The sequence below is a fragment of the Drosophila arizonae genome, chromosome 2, assembly GCF_054131065.1.
Source record: "Drosophila arizonae isolate 15081-1271.41 chromosome 2, UAZ_ARI_1.0, whole genome shotgun sequence".
NCBI classification, from domain to species: Eukaryota; Metazoa; Arthropoda; class Insecta; order Diptera; family Drosophilidae; genus Drosophila; species Drosophila arizonae.
The window spans coordinates 23,907,479-23,925,211 of NC_142922.1; the positions used below are offsets into that span (position 1 = coordinate 23,907,479).

General features: G+C 40.1%; 3 protein-coding genes across 9 annotated transcripts; 1 reads left to right on the forward strand and 2 right to left on the reverse strand.

Moving 5' to 3' along the window:
- The first annotated feature begins 27 nt into the window (after window positions 1-27).
- Window positions 28-5,849, forward strand: Pi3K92E (phosphatidylinositol 3-kinase 92E). 5 transcript variants are annotated; one of them, XM_018018002.2, is made up of 8 exons: window positions 28-283; window positions 1,117-3,099; window positions 3,165-3,371; window positions 3,431-4,018; window positions 4,087-4,393; window positions 4,452-4,622; window positions 4,693-4,812; window positions 4,864-5,849. In XM_018018002.2, exons 2-8 carry the CDS (start codon window positions 1,391-1,393, stop codon window positions 4,990-4,992), a joined length of 3,231 nt encoding a protein of 1,076 aa, XP_017873491.1. In that variant the 5' UTR covers window positions 28-283; window positions 1,117-1,390; the 3' UTR covers window positions 4,993-5,849. The 5 variants fall into 5 exon arrangements, with proteins under 5 accessions (XP_017873491.1, XP_089332386.1, XP_089332388.1 ...); XM_089476260.1 differs by lacking the exon at window positions 28-283 and adding an exon at window positions 320-473; XM_089476262.1 differs by lacking the exon at window positions 28-283 and adding an exon at window positions 320-468.
- A 751-nt stretch (window positions 5,850-6,600) lies between these two features.
- Window positions 6,601-12,484, reverse strand: H (transcriptional corepressor hairless). Its single transcript, XM_018017997.2, has 5 exons — window positions 11,795-12,484; window positions 11,525-11,689; window positions 10,620-11,464; window positions 8,775-10,536; window positions 6,601-8,710 (listed from the first exon to the last, which is right to left on the reverse strand). Exons 1-5 carry the CDS (start codon window positions 12,477-12,479, stop codon window positions 8,682-8,684), a joined length of 3,486 nt encoding a protein of 1,161 aa, XP_017873486.2. The 5' UTR covers window positions 12,480-12,484; the 3' UTR covers window positions 6,601-8,681.
- A 125-nt stretch (window positions 12,485-12,609) lies between these two features.
- On the reverse strand, window positions 12,610-17,715 carry LOC108620953 (uncharacterized). 3 transcript variants are annotated; one of them, XM_089476267.1, is made up of 6 exons: window positions 17,495-17,715; window positions 16,975-17,321; window positions 15,819-16,919; window positions 15,535-15,755; window positions 15,223-15,468; window positions 12,610-12,736 (listed from the first exon to the last, which is right to left on the reverse strand). In XM_089476267.1, exons 1-5 carry the CDS (start codon window positions 17,504-17,506, stop codon window positions 15,269-15,271), a joined length of 1,881 nt encoding a protein of 626 aa, XP_089332393.1. In that variant the 5' UTR covers window positions 17,507-17,715; the 3' UTR covers window positions 12,610-12,736; window positions 15,223-15,268. The 3 variants fall into 3 exon arrangements, with proteins under 3 accessions (XP_089332393.1, XP_089332392.1, XP_017873493.1); XM_089476266.1 differs by lacking the exon at window positions 12,610-12,736 and adding an exon at window positions 14,297-15,151; XM_018018004.2 differs by lacking the exon at window positions 12,610-12,736 and having other exon boundaries at window positions 14,297-15,468.
- Window positions 17,716-17,733: the final 18 nt, after the last annotated feature.

Sequence of the window (17,733 nt, forward strand, 5' to 3'; positions counted from 1 at the left end):
CGCCGTCGTTGAAAAAAAGAGCCCTATACAGCACTACTTCTTTCAACAAGTAAACAAGGAGAGAAGAGATCATCAAAATAAAAAGAATTATAAGTTTTAAAAATAATTTATTAACGGTTTGATTGAGTTGTTTGTGGTGCACCAGTAATTTGTGTTAGCAAACGCGCGGCCATTGTCGGACGGGTCAAAAACAAGCAGGCTTGCGCAGCGCACACCCAAAAAATATATATGTACATGTATATATGCATGTGTATATGTGTGTGTGTGTGTAAAGAGAGACTCGGTAATAAAAACAACAGTAAAAACAAATGGAAAAGTTTGAAATATATTAGAAATTAATCAGCTGCAAACATTAATTGCGTTTTGTTGCTTTTCAATGCACTAAAAATATTTAAGCATCGCGACTTAGAGATGAGACTCCGGTGCCAAAGGCCGTGCCGCGTAACTTAATAACTTACACTAACTCGTGTAAAGTACGACCGCTTTGTGTTGTGCCTAGGCACGTCAATGATGAAAGTGCGCAAATATGGGGTCAACAACATTGGCCTTCAACAGGAATTAGAGTTTTAATCTTAACTATATTAATGATAGTACAAAAAAGTAGCGAACAGTAGTTATGAATTATAGCATAATACCACGTAGAGTATGCCAGCTTCGTCATACGATTTGGATTTCTTTTTTTTGCTTATTCGCCATTGCCGCTGCCGTCGCCGACACCGCCGCAATACCTCCCCGCTGTGCATATTTGTAGCTATAATGTATGATTCATACTAAATATAAAGTCAATCTTTTGGAGCCTTATTTAATCCATACGGCTAACTAAAATTTCTAAATCTTCGAGTCTTTTTTTCTTTATTAATTACAAATTTAATATTTTAATTGATTGATCTACCATTGGATGTTTAAGTTTATAACAAAAATCATTAAATTGCTAATTTTTATAAAATTCAACGTAACAATTCGGTTCATACCGAACTGAACTGATTTTAAACCGATTCAAACTTTTCCATTAGAAAGTCTTAACTATTGCCACATCTTATCAAAGTGGGCGACTTATTTCCATCTGTTTGCTTTTGCAATTACTCAATGCCACCTTTTGATTTTATTCCCCTACAGAGAAGGCCAACGCTTAAATGGAAAAACTCAAACGAAACAAAAACAATATGCACTTAAAATGTATACCAATTACTACAACAAAAATTAAAGGAAAAACTGTTGATAATAAAGCGCAACAAAATCGAAACTGCATGCGAAACGATTAAAAGACAAGCGAACGATCAAGAGTGCAACAAAGAGAGCCAGATAGAGTATTTTACTCTAATATATATAGACATATATTAAATTACTTTTAACATATACATATATATTTAAAAGAAAAAAAAAAACAGCCATGGGCGATACACTGTATATCTCCAACGAGACATACATGTTCAGCAGATTCTCAATTGATCTCTGGAAGTATGATCCGCCGGATACTGTCCATTTAACATGCCTGATTTTCAACGGTTCGACAATCTATTTGCACGTCAAGTCCACGGCCACAATTCGAGAGGTAAAAGAGGAAATATTGGCACAGGCTAGATATCTACCATTGAGCTATATGATTAAGGATGCCTGCGATTATCAAATATGTGGCATATCGTCCTATACGATCGAGCCATATACAGACGAGACGAAGCGTCTGTTCGAGGTCCAGCCGTACTTTGGCTTGCTTAGCCTTAGGGAACGCAGCGACTCGACCACCTTTTCCAGCGACTATGAGCTAACCAAAATGGTTACGGACATAATTGGCACATCGTTCGATCATCAAAACACTCAAGGTTCTCCTGAGGTAGATTATTTTCGCGCTAAGGTGACAGAAGTCTCTGATGAAATTAAACTGGAGCGATCGAGATATACGTGGCAGCAGCGATTGCTCTACGAGCATCCACTGCGGCTTGCCAACTCGACAGCCATGCCAGAACTAATACGACAACGTCATCCAAGCTCGGCATTTTTGATTGCCGTCAAGAACGAGAATGATCAGAGCACATTCACGCTGTCCGTACTGGAGCATGATACGCCACTCTCATTGATCGAAAGCACGCTTCAGAAGATGAACCGCTCACAGATGAAGATGAACGATCGTGCCTCCGACTATATACTCAAAGTGAGCGGCCGTGATGAGTATCTGTTTGGTGATCATCCGCTGATACAATTCCTGTACATACAAGAAACGCTCTCCGATGCAGCCGTGCCAAATGTGGTGCTGCAGTCGGTACTGCGGCTCGAGTGCTACATCAATCACTACAATCAGAAAAGTCTGGGTCAAAAGAAGCCCCAAAATCCAAATAATCAAATCGCACAAATCCCATTAGAGCCCTGTAATGTGATATGGAATTTGGAAAATGTGAATTTCACATTAACAATGCATGGCGTCACAAATGTCAACTTCGATCGTGCTCGAGCTTTTAAAGTTGGCGTCCATGTTGGTCTCTATCATGGAAAGCGAAAATTGTGCTCGCAGCGCACCGTCGATGCGCCTAGCCAAGGCAATTCGCAGGACTTTCAATTTGATGAAAACGTCATGACATTTGATATTCAAATGCGCAACCTGCCACGAATGACGCGTCTGTGTATTGTGGTATTCGAAGTGACCAAAATGTCGCGCTCGAAGAAATCGTCTAATAATACCAGCACGCTTAAGGATGACTTCTACAACAACAATCCATTGGCCTGGGTCAATACAACGATTTTTGACTATAAAGACCAGTTGCGTAAGGGACGTCAAACACTATACACCTGGACCTATGCAGACGACATCCAGTCGGATGATGTGTTTTATCCGCTGGGCACTGTCGAGTCCAATCCACGCGTAGACGGTTGTGCTATGGTGCATCTGACATTCCACCAAGGCACCAATGAAAATTGCAACGACGAAGCTATCTGTTATCCTAGCGAGGATGAAGTTCTACAATATGCAGCAGAACGAGCGTACTCCAATCGTGATAAGCAATCGCTAAGTATAGAGGAGCTTGGTGCCCTATTAGCGAATTATTCGGGCAAAGACAAAATTTACGAAATGGTTGACCAGGATCGCAATACCATATGGGAACATAAGTAAGTTGAGATAATTTATTCATTCGTTTATCATCAAAAAACTAAAAAATATTTGTGTTTTGCAGAAACGATATTTTGCGCGAATTTCCAGAGGATTTGTCTGTATTGTTGCAATGTGTGTACTGGAAAGATCGCGATGATGTGTCTGATATTTGGTATTTGCTCAAGATGTGGCCCCTTATATCCATTGAACGCTCACTGGAACTGCTAGACTATGCCTATCCAGATCCAGCAGTGCGCGGATTCGCCATCAAGTGTCTGCATAATCTCAAGTGAGTATGCTAGGACGCTGTAAAAAGTAGGTTTCTTACGTATTTATAATATTTTGCAGAGATGAGGAACTGCTGCTGTACTTATTACAGCTGGTACAGGCAATTAAGCACGAATCGTATTTAGCAAATGATTTGGTAATATTTTTGCTGCAACGAGCTCTGCGTAACCAACGCATTGGACATTACTTTTTCTGGCATCTGCGGTCCGAAATGCATACGCCCTGCATGCAGACACGGTTTGGTCTACTTCTGGAAGCTTATCTTAAAGGCTGCAATCAGCATGTAAAGCCGCTGCGAAAGCAACTCGAGGTGCTAGAAAAGTTAAAGGTGGGATCCGTGTTAGCCAAAAAGGGGAGCAAGGACAAAGTACGCTCCGTATTGCAGGATTTTCTCCGCAACGAACACAACAACGGCATCTTCCAAAATATACAAAACCCTTTAAACCCGAGCTTTAGATGCAGGCGTGTCACACCCGACAAATGTAAGGTCATGGATAGCAAAATGCGACCGCTCTGGGTAGTATTCGAAAACGTGGATCAGACGGCCAATGATGTGTACATCATATTTAAAAATGGCGATGATCTGCGCCAGGACATGCTTACACTGCAAATGCTACGTGTCATGGATCAGTTGTGGAAACGTGAAGGGTTCGTTTTAATTTTAGGCTATCACTTAGCTGAGGGTGTTTTTACTGATCGAAAGTTATTTATCATAGATTGGATTTGCGTATGAACATCTACAACTGCATCAGCATGGAACAACGATTAGGCATGATAGAGGTGGTTCGTCATTCGGAGACAATAGCTAATATACAAAAGTTAAAGGGCATGTTTTCGGCAACATCACCATTTAAAAAGGGTTCGCTCTACAGTTGGCTCAAGGAGCACAATAAGGCGCCCGAGAAACTTAACAAAGCCATCAATGAGTTTACGCTCAGCTGTGCTGGCTACTGCGTTGCCACCTACGTGTTGGGCGTCGCCGATCGTCATTCAGACAATATAATGGTCAAGCGTAATGGACAGGTGAGTGAATCTGTTTTCTTTACAGTACAGAAAAATAATCCTGGTTCACCATTTATAGCTCTTCCATATTGACTTCGGCCATATTTTGGGCCACTTTAAAGAGAAGTTCGGAGTGCGACGCGAACGTGTGCCCTTTGTGCTTACCCACGACTTTGTCTACGTCATCAACAAAGGCTGTATTGACCGCGAGGCAAAGGAGTTTTGCTACTTCCAGGAGTTGTGTGAGCGCGTAAGTTGAAATACAGCATTAGATTCTTATCGAAAATTAAAATTAAACACGAATTTGAAATACCATTTAGGCATTTTTAATATTACGCAAACATGGTTGCCTTATTTTATCGCTATTCTCAATGATGATTTCAACGGGACTGCCGGAACTATCCTCAGAGAAGGACCTGAACTATTTACGTGAGACTTTGGTAAGTATAATTTCCTTATAGCTCGCACGTATCTAATATGTTTTTAAATAGGTGCTGGACTACACGGAGGAAAATGCACGTAAACATTTCCAAGCGAAATTCAGTGAAGCTTTGGCCAATTCATGGAAAACGTCACTGAATTGGGCCTCACACAATTTCTCTAAAAACAACAAACAGTGAACTACAACTAAAATTTGTAGTCACGAGTTCATACCACATGCACACAGACATACGCACTCCCTCAGTATCCACAGGTCCTGTATATCGGTCTACATTTCTATGTTTACGTTTTCGGATGAGGCGTAGTACAATTTTTTTATGTAATACAACCACAAAAAAGTTCAAAACTATGTGTTCACTATATAAGGTCAAGATACACATATACACCCACACACACTTACACAGATTAGAAATAGTTATAACAGACCATACGCTTCTGTCGCCCCATAAGTGCTTTATTTCTATATTTTCTGTAATGTTTTCTTGTCGACCTGTAGAATTTGTTCAATGATTTTACATTCTTTTGATTGATAAAGGATTCTACGCCCATATAAATTATGATTATGAATGTATCCTATTAATATATATATTTAAAGTAAGCGTGTAATTTTTTGTATTGTTTAATCGATATGCATATTATTATTGATACTGTTATTATGTAAACTCCTGTGTTAACTGCAAAAACAACTTGTTTGTTTTTTTTTTTTTTTGCTTGTAATATTAGACCGTTGTCGGTCGGAGTGATTTACATCGTGGATCAGGTCAGTAAAGTACGGCAAACCATGTTCTGAACACAGCATACAATTACAATGCAAATGCTGTATATTATGGATTGATTGGGAACACGCAAAAGTGTGTATTTAATATAAGCATAAAATAAGAATTATTATTAGCCGAAATATCTAGAACAGTTTTCGCAAGTGCATAAACAAAAAGAAGCGATAGGTCTGGTCGCATTTGTAAAAGTGATGTGTCATGCGACCTTAGATTGAAAACGTCATTAATTCGATATTACCAATTAAAACAATTAAATTATATATTTAAACTGGACTTTAACTTCGACCATCCTTTTTTGAAACATATGGTTAAGTGCTCCTTATTATTTTGATCGTTGGTTATTTTCTGAAAAGTTATACAATTTTTTATAAATCATTTAACTAAGTTAGAAATCATGTGTTCACTATGTTAGGCCATATATACTGTTGACTGTCTCCATAATTGCTTCAACAAATTGTAAAAACTGTTTTCCAAAATTTTTTGTCTTTAACTTACCTGGGTTTTGAGCGACTGAATCCAAAGCAACGCTGACCTATAAAAATTATCACGAATGTATCCTATTAAAATATGTATTTATCATTAGGCTTTTTGTTTATGTTAAGTTATTATATTATACTCCAATTTTTCTAATTGCTGCATTGACAGTTTTTGGTTTTTGTAACCCTATGTTTATTTTATTAAGATAATATATCTGGAAGATAAAAGCAATTCAAAATAACTAATTACATACAAACATTTAAACAACAAGAGAGGGAAATAATAAATACGCCGGGTAATTTATAAATATATGCAAGCATATATTACGACAGATAACATAAATAAATGATGTATACTGTAATCGAAATAACAAAAATAAATAAAAATGTGCTTCTTTAATAGACTGTATGCAAACCAAGAAAATATTGTTTTTTTAGGGAAGAGTATCTTTTGAAAACAATTTAAGGTTTGACAACTTACCTTAAAATTAATGTGTTTGTGCGCACAATATTCACAAATCAAAACTATATCAAATTCATTTAGTATAAATTTTATTTGACATCAATAATTCAGTTTCAGTTTTATGCATGTATATAAAATATATTATTTGTTTAAAACTAGTTTTGTTTCTGGTTTACTTTACACTAATCTTTTGACCATATAGACGAAGAAATATTCAATATAAGTTTACTATACTATATAACCCTATAGCGCGTTTTTCAGTTAGGTTCGCGTTTTTAGTGTTTGAAACCTCGCTAATCAACATCTTAAATGCACACAGTACACTTAAACAAACGTTGCCAGCGTTCTACATATAAACAATTTGACGAAAAATAATTAAGAAGGGCATACAATTGTTATCAAATAAAAACGTTATACACAGTTATATATAATATAAATTTAACAAAATTGTAGACCCTAGGCGGAATAATAATTTATGGAAATTTAAGTTATTTGTTTTTATTTTATGAAACTAACGTTAACTGTAAAAGAGTGTTAACGTTCAGTTGAAAATAATTTTAGGGTTTGAATCGTTTAGGTTTTATTATTGTGTATACATCAGTATATGAATTTAATATCCTTTAAAAAAATAGTTTTTATATGGGTAATCTATTTACTCATTTTTTTCTGTTGTTACATTGTTGTCGGTGTAAAAATACTGTATTTACAAATATTACAACTATTTTTACTTATAGCATAACATATAAATAGTCATTTGTATTTTATAAATAATTTAGAAAATATGAGAAATATTTTTGTCTTTTTAGTTTTAGGAATATTTATATTCATTTCGTTAATTATTTGTATTAGTTTCAGTTGTACGAAATTTAGGTCTGTGTTTCTTGTATGTAAATATTTTCTGTATATGTAGACGTAGCATTCTTTTTGTACATTTTAGCAATTTTGATTTAATGTTGGCGAAACAACTATTTTATATTAAGTGCAGCCATAAAGGATAATTTTTAATTATATCAATTGAAATGTTTAAGATAAGCTTGTACAAGCTTTAGTCTTAGACTATCCAATTAATTAATTCAAATTGCTTATTTTTTTGCTAGTATTGTGAACATCAAATGAAAACATAGCAAAATAATAAATACTATTTTGTTACATATCCATTTAAAAATATAGAATGGATTATATTCAGTTTTAAAATTATTGCATAAAATTTCTTATTAAAAAGGTATGGCCAGGACTTAATATAAAATCGAATGTCAACTATTTTCAATTTACATTTGTATTATGGACCTTTTTTATACAGTTAAGTATGCTTTTTAGAATAACGTTGCTGGTTTTGTATATGTGTGAATGTTTTCATTTGTAATTAGTTGTATTGTAGTAAATTACTCTGTTTTTTTTTACTTCCTAGTTTTATTTTCATGTTCAAAGGCACACGCATTCTTTAAAAATCTGATTTGTTTTTTATTTAGTGTTTTTTTTCTTATTTTTCAAAATGTTTTGTTACATATACACACATACATACAAAAAAATTAAGATGCAGTGGCTTATGTTAAATTTATTACCGCTTTTTTTCATTCTCTAAAAATTTTAAGTTCAGTCTGTTCAAGGAAATGTTTTGATAAAAAAAATCTTAGGTCCACCTACTCAATGAACAGTTTAAACAAAATTTATTTTGTACCCTGACATTGAAATAATGGCCTTTAAATATTTTTTGAGATTCTTTAAGACGTGCATCCTATGGGAATATACAAAAATATATATATTTATATCATATTATTCATAAGTTTGGTTATTGAATATGTTGGCCAAATAAAGTGTATGTTAGTTAATTATATTCCTAACGGGTTTTGGAACGGTTTTGAAAACATTTTAAAATATGTATAGAAAAACTCGCAGTTGTTCTTTCTTCTTTGTGGATTAAATTGTCTCTCGGCCTTAAAATAAACCCTAGCTATCTTAATGCAAAACAATTGAGTTACAACTAATAAATAGCAGCGAACTTATCCGTAAGTTTTATGTGTGTAGTGTTGTTTGAATGTCGTCTTAAGCGCTACTAGTGCAATAATGTACTTAACTCAAAGGGTTGCCCAAACGCACACTGAAACTGCTGGGATGGATGGGGCCAGGAGGATGTTAGAGTGAACGCGAATGTCTCAGTGTTTTGACAGATTCAGTGGTAAGTCTGAAATTGAATGTTATAATTAGTTTTAATATTTTAATTTCCTATTTTACTCAATTACGCTCACCTGAACTTAGTTCATTTCTTAGACTACTATTTTGAAACATTGCGGATTGTACTGAGTTAATAGTGCTGCCGCTGCCTGCACCACCACCACCTTGCGTTGTACCTGCAGACGTTATAGGCACGCTTGAGCCTGCCGATAAACTGGAGATGGTGGTGCGATGACTGGATGCTGCAGACACTTGATCAGTACAGATATCAGTCAGTTTTGGCGTATGCGTTCTGTGCTCAGCCAAATGTGTAGGCGGCGTATTATGGTGTCCCAAAGCCCCTGGATGCGTTTGATGTCCCAGATGCGGATTCGATGTTGGCTGCCCAAAAGCAGAGGCTGCCGCAGCCGCTGCGACTGCCACAGCGGCCGCATTAACACCATTATAGCTAAATGGATGATACGGCGATTGTGGTGATAATCGTGCTCCAGCCGCACTACTCGTCTGTGGATGCGAATGTGGATGCGGAGGCGGTGGCGGCAATAGTGGCGATGCACCTGCCTGGTAATGCTGCACCCACAGCGGATTGTGACGCAACGCGGCAAGCGTCGATATGTAAGGATGGTAGAGAGAGGGCGAGACTACCGATGGAATGTATGCTGCTGCAGCCGCAGCAGCAGCTGCGGCAACCGCGGCGCTACTTGTTGTGGGCGTTGCATTCGGCGCTATTCCATGTGGACTGCCCGTGCCGCTGCCATTCAGCTGCGTTGGCGGATACATGTAATAGTGTAATGGCGAACCAGAAGCTGCAGCAACAGCGCTAGGCGAGCCACGTTGCAATTGAAGATGCCGCCGTTCCGGGGACGAAGTGCTGCGCTCGCCTGGCGAGGGGCAACTGTTGGCCGCGCTACTGCTATTACTATTGCTGGCAGTAGGTGAAGCGAATTCGCGTCGAATCGATGCAGTCTTTTTGGGCACTGTGCGGTGCGGTGTATTAGCAGCAACTGAAGCTGCTGCTGGCTCCCGTGGCGAGGCGGTGGAAGATCGAGGCGGTGATAACAAATCACGTGAGCCGGAACCACCACCCGTCTGTGGAATGTGCGGCGAAACAGTAGCGCCACCATATGGAGCATAGAAGGAATGATGCTGTAGCTGCTGTGCGTGCGCTTGTGCCAACTTATAGCTATCTGGCGGTGTGCGTCGTCCATAGTCGACAGGTAACGGTGATCCAGCAGCTACATAAGGTGGCGAACGTTGCTTCTTACTAGCTGCATGTGACGGCGACTTACCCCCATTACTGCCTCCCATTTCCGGTGACTTGGGTGAATTGAGCGTCGAGCGTGGGTAATTGGCGGAAGTGGCGTACAATGAGTGATGATGGTGATGCTGATGATGCACGTTGCTGATTATTGCGGCCGGCTGGTCATGGCTCTTCTTGGAGGAGCTGCTACCGCTGCCACCCAATAATGAGTGTATGCTATATGAGCTATTCAGTCGGGTCGGTTGCGTTGCTACGGCTGCTGCTGCTACTGCTACGGAGGTCGATGAAGTTGTGGGCGTTGCCAAAACTTTAGCCTGTGGCGGCGCCAAATTGATGGGCATCGATTTGGTGGCCACTACGCTGGTTGTCGTGCTGCCTTTTGCACGACTACGCTTTCCCCCGGCGCCACCGCTAATCCCGCCACCAACTCCACTACCATTGTTGACGCAGCCATTGTTATCCTCCAGCGATACCTTCTCGAATTCACGCAGAATGCGCTTGCGTGGAGACACATGTTGATGATGATGATATTCGACTAGACGGCTGGCAGCCGCTGCCGACGATGGCGGCGAGACCTAAAAGATCGAAACAAGTGCAAATGAATACATATAAATAAAAATGGATATTAATTTGGTAACAAATGAATAGCAATTGTTACCTTATGCGCCAAAGAGTGACTTAGACTACCGATGGCTCCGCCACCGCTGCTGTTGCTGCTGATGCGATCTGCTGTTGAAACCACAGTTGACGCTGTTGCCGCCCCCGTAGCTGGTGTCTTTGACAATTGCTCTAGGCGCGCAGGCACGCCGTCAATTAATTTCTGTATGATGCTATTGAGCTTGGCTCTGGGTTTCTGCTTTTTAAGTCTTATGTCTGTCATCGTCGTTGTTGATTTTGTTGTTGGTGCTCCTGTTTTCCTTGTGTCTTTTTCACTGGCTGTCTCACACTTAGTGTGTGCTTTGGGATCACCATTTACTTCACTCGCATTGCCATTCACCAAACCATCACATGTTGCAGCCGCCCCCTCGTCCACTGTCACCGACATAGCATCCTCATCTTCACTTGTGTTCATTTTCTCTAATGTTGCCTCAGCTTTCGCTGTTGTATCATTCGAGTCTTTGTTGTCACTGGAACACGGCTTTGCCTTCGATTCCATCTTGCTCTCAGTCAATTGCTCCTTGATTGCTTCCGACTTAATCTCATCCGACTGCACTTCTGGTGTCTTTGTATCAATTTCAATAGCTTTAAGCGTGTCATCACCATTTTCCTGGGTAGAAACGCGCTCAAAGATTGATTGATGATTCTCAGTTGCAATTGTTGGCTCGTAGGGACGCCTTCGCTTACGCATTGCAGCCTGTCGTGCACTTTGGCTAAGCACATTGTGCCTGGGACGCTGGTAGTAGAGCGACAGTTCTTTGGAAATGCCACGACGGGGTCGCGTCTGCTTCCAGGGTTGGTCACGCTGCCAAGGTGATGACTGAATGGAGCTATTGTCATCGGAAACTGAAAGCATATAAATTGTTGAAATGGTACTCTATACTAATAAAGCCATCTAAAACTTACAGCTTAATGATGTGGAATTTTCATTCTTTGGATACGTTGTTGTCACTGCCGATGTGGGCGTTACTGTGGCCGAAGTCGCTGCCGATGGTGTGCGGAATGGCTTACGCGGTACTGATACCCAGCTGCCTTTATCGCCACGTGCTAGTTCCAATATGAATTTACCTTCTGTAAAATAAACCGAGAAAAATAAATTTTTTTTCGTTAGTTAGATAAACGTAATACGAGAGACAAACAAATTATCTATTGATATATTACAAACAATTTGCTAACCTTTAAAAAACTGGAGCCGGCCACCACAGCCGGACATGTTGTTATTGCTGTGCATTGATAATGGATGCCTGCCCATATCAAAGCTACTGCTGCCGTTGCCTGTGCCCACAAATTTGCTGCTCTTTGTAGCGCTGGGGCTATTCAATGCGCTATAGTCCAGGACGCCGGACATAACATCGACAGGCGCCTTTGGAGCTGTAACGCCTGCTCCACCGGCAACGAGCGCGGTAGCAGAGGCCGTCGCCATAATGAGACTTGAGCTGCTACTGCTACTATTGCTGCTGCTGTTTGTTTTAGTTGATGATAATGTGGGCGAGGTGCCATTGGATGTTGATGTTGCTGTTGAAGAAGATGTCGCTGAATTGGTTGCGTTTGTTGCTGTTGCCGACGTTGTTGGCTTCAGTTCTGGTGCGGCAGGAAGTTGAAATGTAACAGCAGCTGCAGCTGCTGTTAGCAGTGTGGCTGCTGCGGCTGCTGCTGCTGTATTTGTGCCGTTTATACCATTTTTGAGTAAAAATTTTGCAGCCGCCTCTGCAATTAAACGTTCGTTGTTGCTGTTGCTGTTGCTGTTGCTGCTTGTACTGTTGCTACTGCTGTGGCTGGCAACGCTTGTTGGACTACTATTGTTGTTGCTGCTGCTGTTAATATTGCTCTTATTGCCGTTACCGTTGCGCTCATCGGTCATTTTTTCAGCCGTACCAGCAGTAGCTGCAGCATTTTTACGCCGTACATTAGTTATGCTTTTTTGTTGTCGCTACACTTTACATTAATTTCCGTATATATGCATATAGAAGTAATTTCTCTGTTTCTGTTCCTTTTCGATTTTATTTTTTCTTATTTGTGTTGTTTTTCTTTCAGCATACATGCACACGCACACATCTACACACATTTGTCGTCACTGTTGCTGCACACAGCAGTTATTTTCACTGCTGTTGAGAAACTCTAAATTACGAAAGAAAGATAAAAACGTTTTTAAGTTTTATAATTTCATATTTGTTTTGCACTTGTTCTTGTTTTTAAATGCTTGCATTTTGTTTTTATATATCTTGTGCTCCATCTTTTTACTCCACACTCTGTTACATACACACATACACACACATGTTCTTACACAGACAAACACTTTCCACGTTAACTCAAGCCACGAGCAATACTCGCTACTTCACTCGTTTGCCTCTCTCTCTCACTCTCTTTCTCTGTCGCTCTCTGAGCGAGTGTCCGGCGCTCACACCCAAGAACATTGCTGCGTGCTCCAACTGCCATTTTGTTTAATTTTTAATTTAAGCGTACGTTTAAATTTACATGCTTGGTTGCTTTATGTGCAACAACAACAGGCGCAGTATGGAATGTGTCCTAGGTTATGAACAATTCATAGTTTTTAGTTGCATTCAACAGATAGCAACAATAACTACTTATATAACCAACAAAGCCGGTATATAATTTTAAAAACAACTCTTTGACGAATTAAAAAAATTAATACAAATAAAAAATCTACGCATAATCACAAATATGGTTATCAACACGACCTATTGGACTTCGGACGTATACATACATACACATATGTATTGCCATATGTTTTAAGATGCTGCGTAGTCCACTACGAAATTTATTAGGTACTCATCGAGCTGACTTCGTATCAGTAAAAATGTTAATCTATAGTTTCACATTTCATTATTGTTCTCTAAGCGCGCACAAAACATTGTTTTTGTTGTTGTAAATTCCTTGCGCACAGTGAGCAGTGCGCGGCCGTTGATTATCGCACAAGTTGACGGCGTCGCGTACCTAAATATGCCAGCTCGGCACCGTATTGGGGGAGCGTCTGCTATCATCTTATGTTGTTGGAATCTCAACAATTATTTTTTTTTGTAGCCATCCATGCGTTTACACCGCAGTTTTATTTTAGAAATGCGCCACATATTTTGTTATTTACTTTCACACATATTCACAATTGACGGGCATATGATTAGAGCGAGCAGGAGTACAAAGAGCGTAGCACGACACAAAACGAAGCGGAAGAGGAGGAGATAAAATAATAGAAAAAACGTTCTCCAATTACCAATACCATCGGCAATGTTTTTCACATTTTCACACGAAACGCGCGCAAAAAAATACACAAAATAAAAAGCATAGCGTTGCTGAATGTTTGTTGGGCACCTTGCAACTATTTTAAACGAATAAATTACTAAATAAATACGTTAAAACTTAATTTTAAAAAATTATCAACGAAAAACGCAGTGCACAAGCACAGACGGTAGGGAAGTTGATATCGATGGTAGGTATCGATTAATAATTATTCATGCGATATTTTTCAACTCATAAATTATGTAACTATCGATGTTTCTTATGAAAACAACAATGGTCAATGTCAGTGTTGCCAACTAAGCGATGCAAGTTGAGCGCACAATTGAAAATCTACTAACCTACTAACGTAATTGGATTCCACAGGTGAAGTTTAATGGATATTGTAATGTTTATTTAAATATATTTATTTTAGCTAAGCAAATATTAAAGGTTTACAAGTGTCTTTATTTCTGGTTAATACTGTATGTTTGATAATAATTGGTTATTTCAATGTATGAGCATGGAATAAAATATAAGATTAACTTATGTGTATGAATGTATGTAGTCGAATTACAACCCACTTGCTGCTTATAAAGTAATACAATTCCACTCTCTTCTATACGTTTTCTACGTGACAACCGCCGACGACACAATATAGCAAAATATCTTAAGTAATTGTATGTATGTTTCTTTATCCGTATGTATATACTTAATATGTAATACATTTTATTATGTAGTATAGGCCGGATGCCTTCTTTATATTGTTGAGTCGTTTTAATTCTATGCGCGCTGCTGATATGAGTGAAACGTTGTCAATTGCACAAAAGTGATTAAGAATAGATAGTTAGACACCTTGTAATATTGCACAAAGGAAATTGTAGTTTACACAACAAAGGGCCCACAGTTAAAAATTAATTTAATTTAGATTTGTTTTTGTTTTGTTAAAATGTTTCTTTTTTTTTAACATAATTTAAATATCACAGACTTTTTGCCAATTGAATTCATATGCTTCGTCAATTTTGTTCATGCCAAATCAAATACCAAAATAATCGAATTAGAACAGAAAAGAACGAAATCTTATAAGTATGGATAGCTCAAGGGATTGCAGCTTAATCTAAGACTCTAGCCGGATTTAAGCGCATAATTCTAATGACATAATGACACTAGCTAAACGATGGGAGACACGCAACTTTCTACTAGTGTCATCGTGTTATAAAATATCAGTCAAATATTGAAATGAAATCAAGTCTTGTGGTAAACATGGCACATAATAGGTAATTGGAAAACCATGAGCCAGGCCTATAAAGATGAAATTCTATTCTATGTAAATACTGTATGATGCTCGGAATCGCAGGAATATAAGATATTACCTAATGTAATTTAATTTTGATTCGATTGTGAGCTTTCCAATCCAATTCAGTGCAGATTATCCGTTCGATTGGATTGCAAGCCAAGCGTATTCATACCCATGCCTTGTGGCACGCCCACGCCCACTCCTACGCCTACACCCACACCGACAGTACCCTCACTTTCGCTCTTCCAGGACGAAACAGGAATGTGGGGTGCCGGCAAGCAATTGCGCAACGTTTGCACAATCTGAATGGTGTCCATGAGAGCTGTGGAGGAATAATAAATATCTTAGCTAAAATAGCTATAGCTGATAGTTGATTAGATTCACTTACTCTTCTGCAAGCTCTCGCTTTGCTTGCCATAGGGCTTACACATGGAAGGCCGTATGTATGTCTTCATCCGCGACATGTTTCGCATTAGCTCTGAGAATATGCGCACAATCTTGTCCTGGCCAACTGCCATGTGATCAATCCGATTGGCATCGTGACTGGCCCAGGCGCCATTATGCAGCGCCAACAGATCCTTATTTGATTCAATTGAGTCCAAATTGGATCTATTGCGAGAGAGTATACAATGATATTAAATCGAGCGATTGACAAAAATTAGATGAGCTCACCGCAAGGAATCAGAGATACTCTTATGCGTAAACTGATCCATGGATGAGTGAGAGGAAGACGATGACGACGAGTGCGGCGATTGCGAAGGCGGTGGCAAGGAATGATGCGTATGATGCACCTGTGCCCCAATGCTAGATCCGACTGTTGCCGAGGAGTTAGTCGTAGTTAACGGCGTCGGCTGCTGCTGATTAGAGGCGACAGCTGCAGCCACTGCTTGTGACTGCATCATGCCTTGAATTTGCAAATTGGCAGCTGCTGCTGCAACAGCCATTGGGTCAAAATGCTTGGGATCGAGCTGTGCGAATACACGTTGCTTCTCCAAAGCACTTAGATTGCCAAGTTTCTCCAGGCTCTGCTGCGCAAGCACGCGATTTTGCTGTTGAATCAATGCGGCTGTAAGCTGTTGCTGATGTTTTGCCTGTGCTTGAGCATGAGCCTGTTGCTGCTGTTGTTGCTGCTGTTGTTGTTGCTGTTGTTGCTGCTGCTGTTGTTGCTGCTGTTGTTGATGCTGCTGATGATGCGCGACAGCAGCGGCCGCACTTATTTGCGATAGCTGCGATTGTATGCTACTCTGCTGTTGTTTAGTTAAGTGCTGCAACTGTGGCGGCACCTTGGAGCCGCTCGATTTGGACAAGTCAATCTCGACAGGAGCAGCGTTGTTGCTGCCACTGGGTACGCCACTAGCAGCACTGGCAACAGCCGAACTAACTGCAGCGCTACTTCCTGCCGCAGCGCTTGGGGGGAGATGCGATAGACGCTGCAAAAAGTCAGGCGTATTAACGCCAGGATATTGTTGCTCCATAAAAGGCATGGGGGATATGCCCATGTGATTCTTATAATAGCGACAGGCCGGACTGGGACACGATTGCACCACTTCAATAATAAACTCCTTTTCCATGCCGAACTGATCTCGTCCAATGGTGTACGACTCAATGACCGCGCGCACCGTGGCATCTACACTGAGATGCAGACCATGCGGTCCCGACATGTGCTTCAACATTACCGCATTGGCAAAATGCTCAAAGGGCAGCACAATCTTTCCATTATCGCGCAATATAAGTCGCCCCTGTGAGTCCAGAGTAAGTCGATTGGCCAGGACTCTGTGTGGGAAAACAGTGAATTGGCTGGAATGAATTACTAATTGTCTATACTTACTGCAAGTAGGCGGCACTGGGCAGCATGGCGTTGTCCTTCAGATCACTGAAGCATTGCAACAGTTCGGCGCTCGGGTTCCAGCCCTTGTTCTGCAGATAAAGCTGCAGCAGCATATAGAGCTTCTCGGTAACATATCCAACGCCGGCGTTTGGCTGCTGTTGTAGCATTTCGGTGTGTGTTGGTCCGCCCATGGAGCTAGTTATGTTACTGCTGCTGCTACTGCTACTGTTGTTACTGCTTACTGCATTGACCACGCCCCCGCCCACTGGGCCTTTGGATAATGCCGCCTTCATTGTCTCAGAGAGATCCAATTTGTAATTTTCTGGATAAAAGTGCTTGACGTGCTCCTGCAATCAGGTTTCATGTATCCACACAAACGTAAATGCAAACACAAACACAAACACATTTAGTTTTCACACACAGACAGGGGCAAACGTATACATGCACGCCAACACCTATACACCCCCACCCACATCCCACCCAACCAATCTACAAATATACACACTGCACACACACTCACCAAATTGTTCATTTTTCGGCTATGTACGGTGCGTCGAGTGCAGCGGCATCTGCATCTATTTGGAATCGCGCCACCAATGCATCTTTGAAACACTAACGGTTATTGCTAGTTGTCCAATTGGATTGCAATTGTGCCTCTGCTTTAACAGCGACACAAAAATGAAAATTGTATGTGTCTGCCGACTACTTCTGTTGTCCTTCGGCAAGGAAGTGGGGACTGTTGATACTTACACTTATCGA

Excerpts from the sequence above, each read along its gene's own strand:
- Pi3K92E (XM_018018002.2), top strand. The coding sequence starts at position 1,391 with ATGGGCGATACACTGTATATCTCCAACGAGACATACATGTTCAGCAGA. Across the intron at positions 3,100-3,164 it reads AATACCATATGGGAACATAA|AAACGATATTTTGCGCGAAT; the intron begins GTAAGTTGAGAT and ends TGTGTTTTGCAG. Across the intron at positions 4,019-4,086 it reads CAGTTGTGGAAACGTGAAGG|ATTGGATTTGCGTATGAACA; the intron begins GTTCGTTTTAAT and ends TATTTATCATAG.
- H (XM_018017997.2), bottom strand. The coding sequence starts at position 12,479 with ATGACCGATGAGCGCAACGGTAACGGCAATAAGAGCAATATTAACAGC. Across the intron at positions 11,465-11,524 it reads AAATTCCACATCATTAAGCT|TTTCCGATGACAATAGCTCC; the intron begins GTAAGTTTTAGA and ends ATATGCTTTCAG. Across the intron at positions 10,537-10,619 it reads GTCACTCTTTGGCGCATAAG|GTCTCGCCGCCATCGTCGGC; the intron begins GTAACAATTGCT and ends TCGATCTTTTAG.
- LOC108620953 (XM_089476267.1), bottom strand. Across the intron at positions 15,756-15,818 it reads AGTATCTCTGATTCCTTGCG|ATCCAATTTGGACTCAATTG; the intron begins GTGAGCTCATCT and ends CTCTCGCAATAG. Across the intron at positions 15,469-15,534 it reads AAGCGAGAGCTTGCAGAAGA|CTCTCATGGACACCATTCAG; the intron begins GTAAGTGAATCT and ends ATTCCTCCACAG.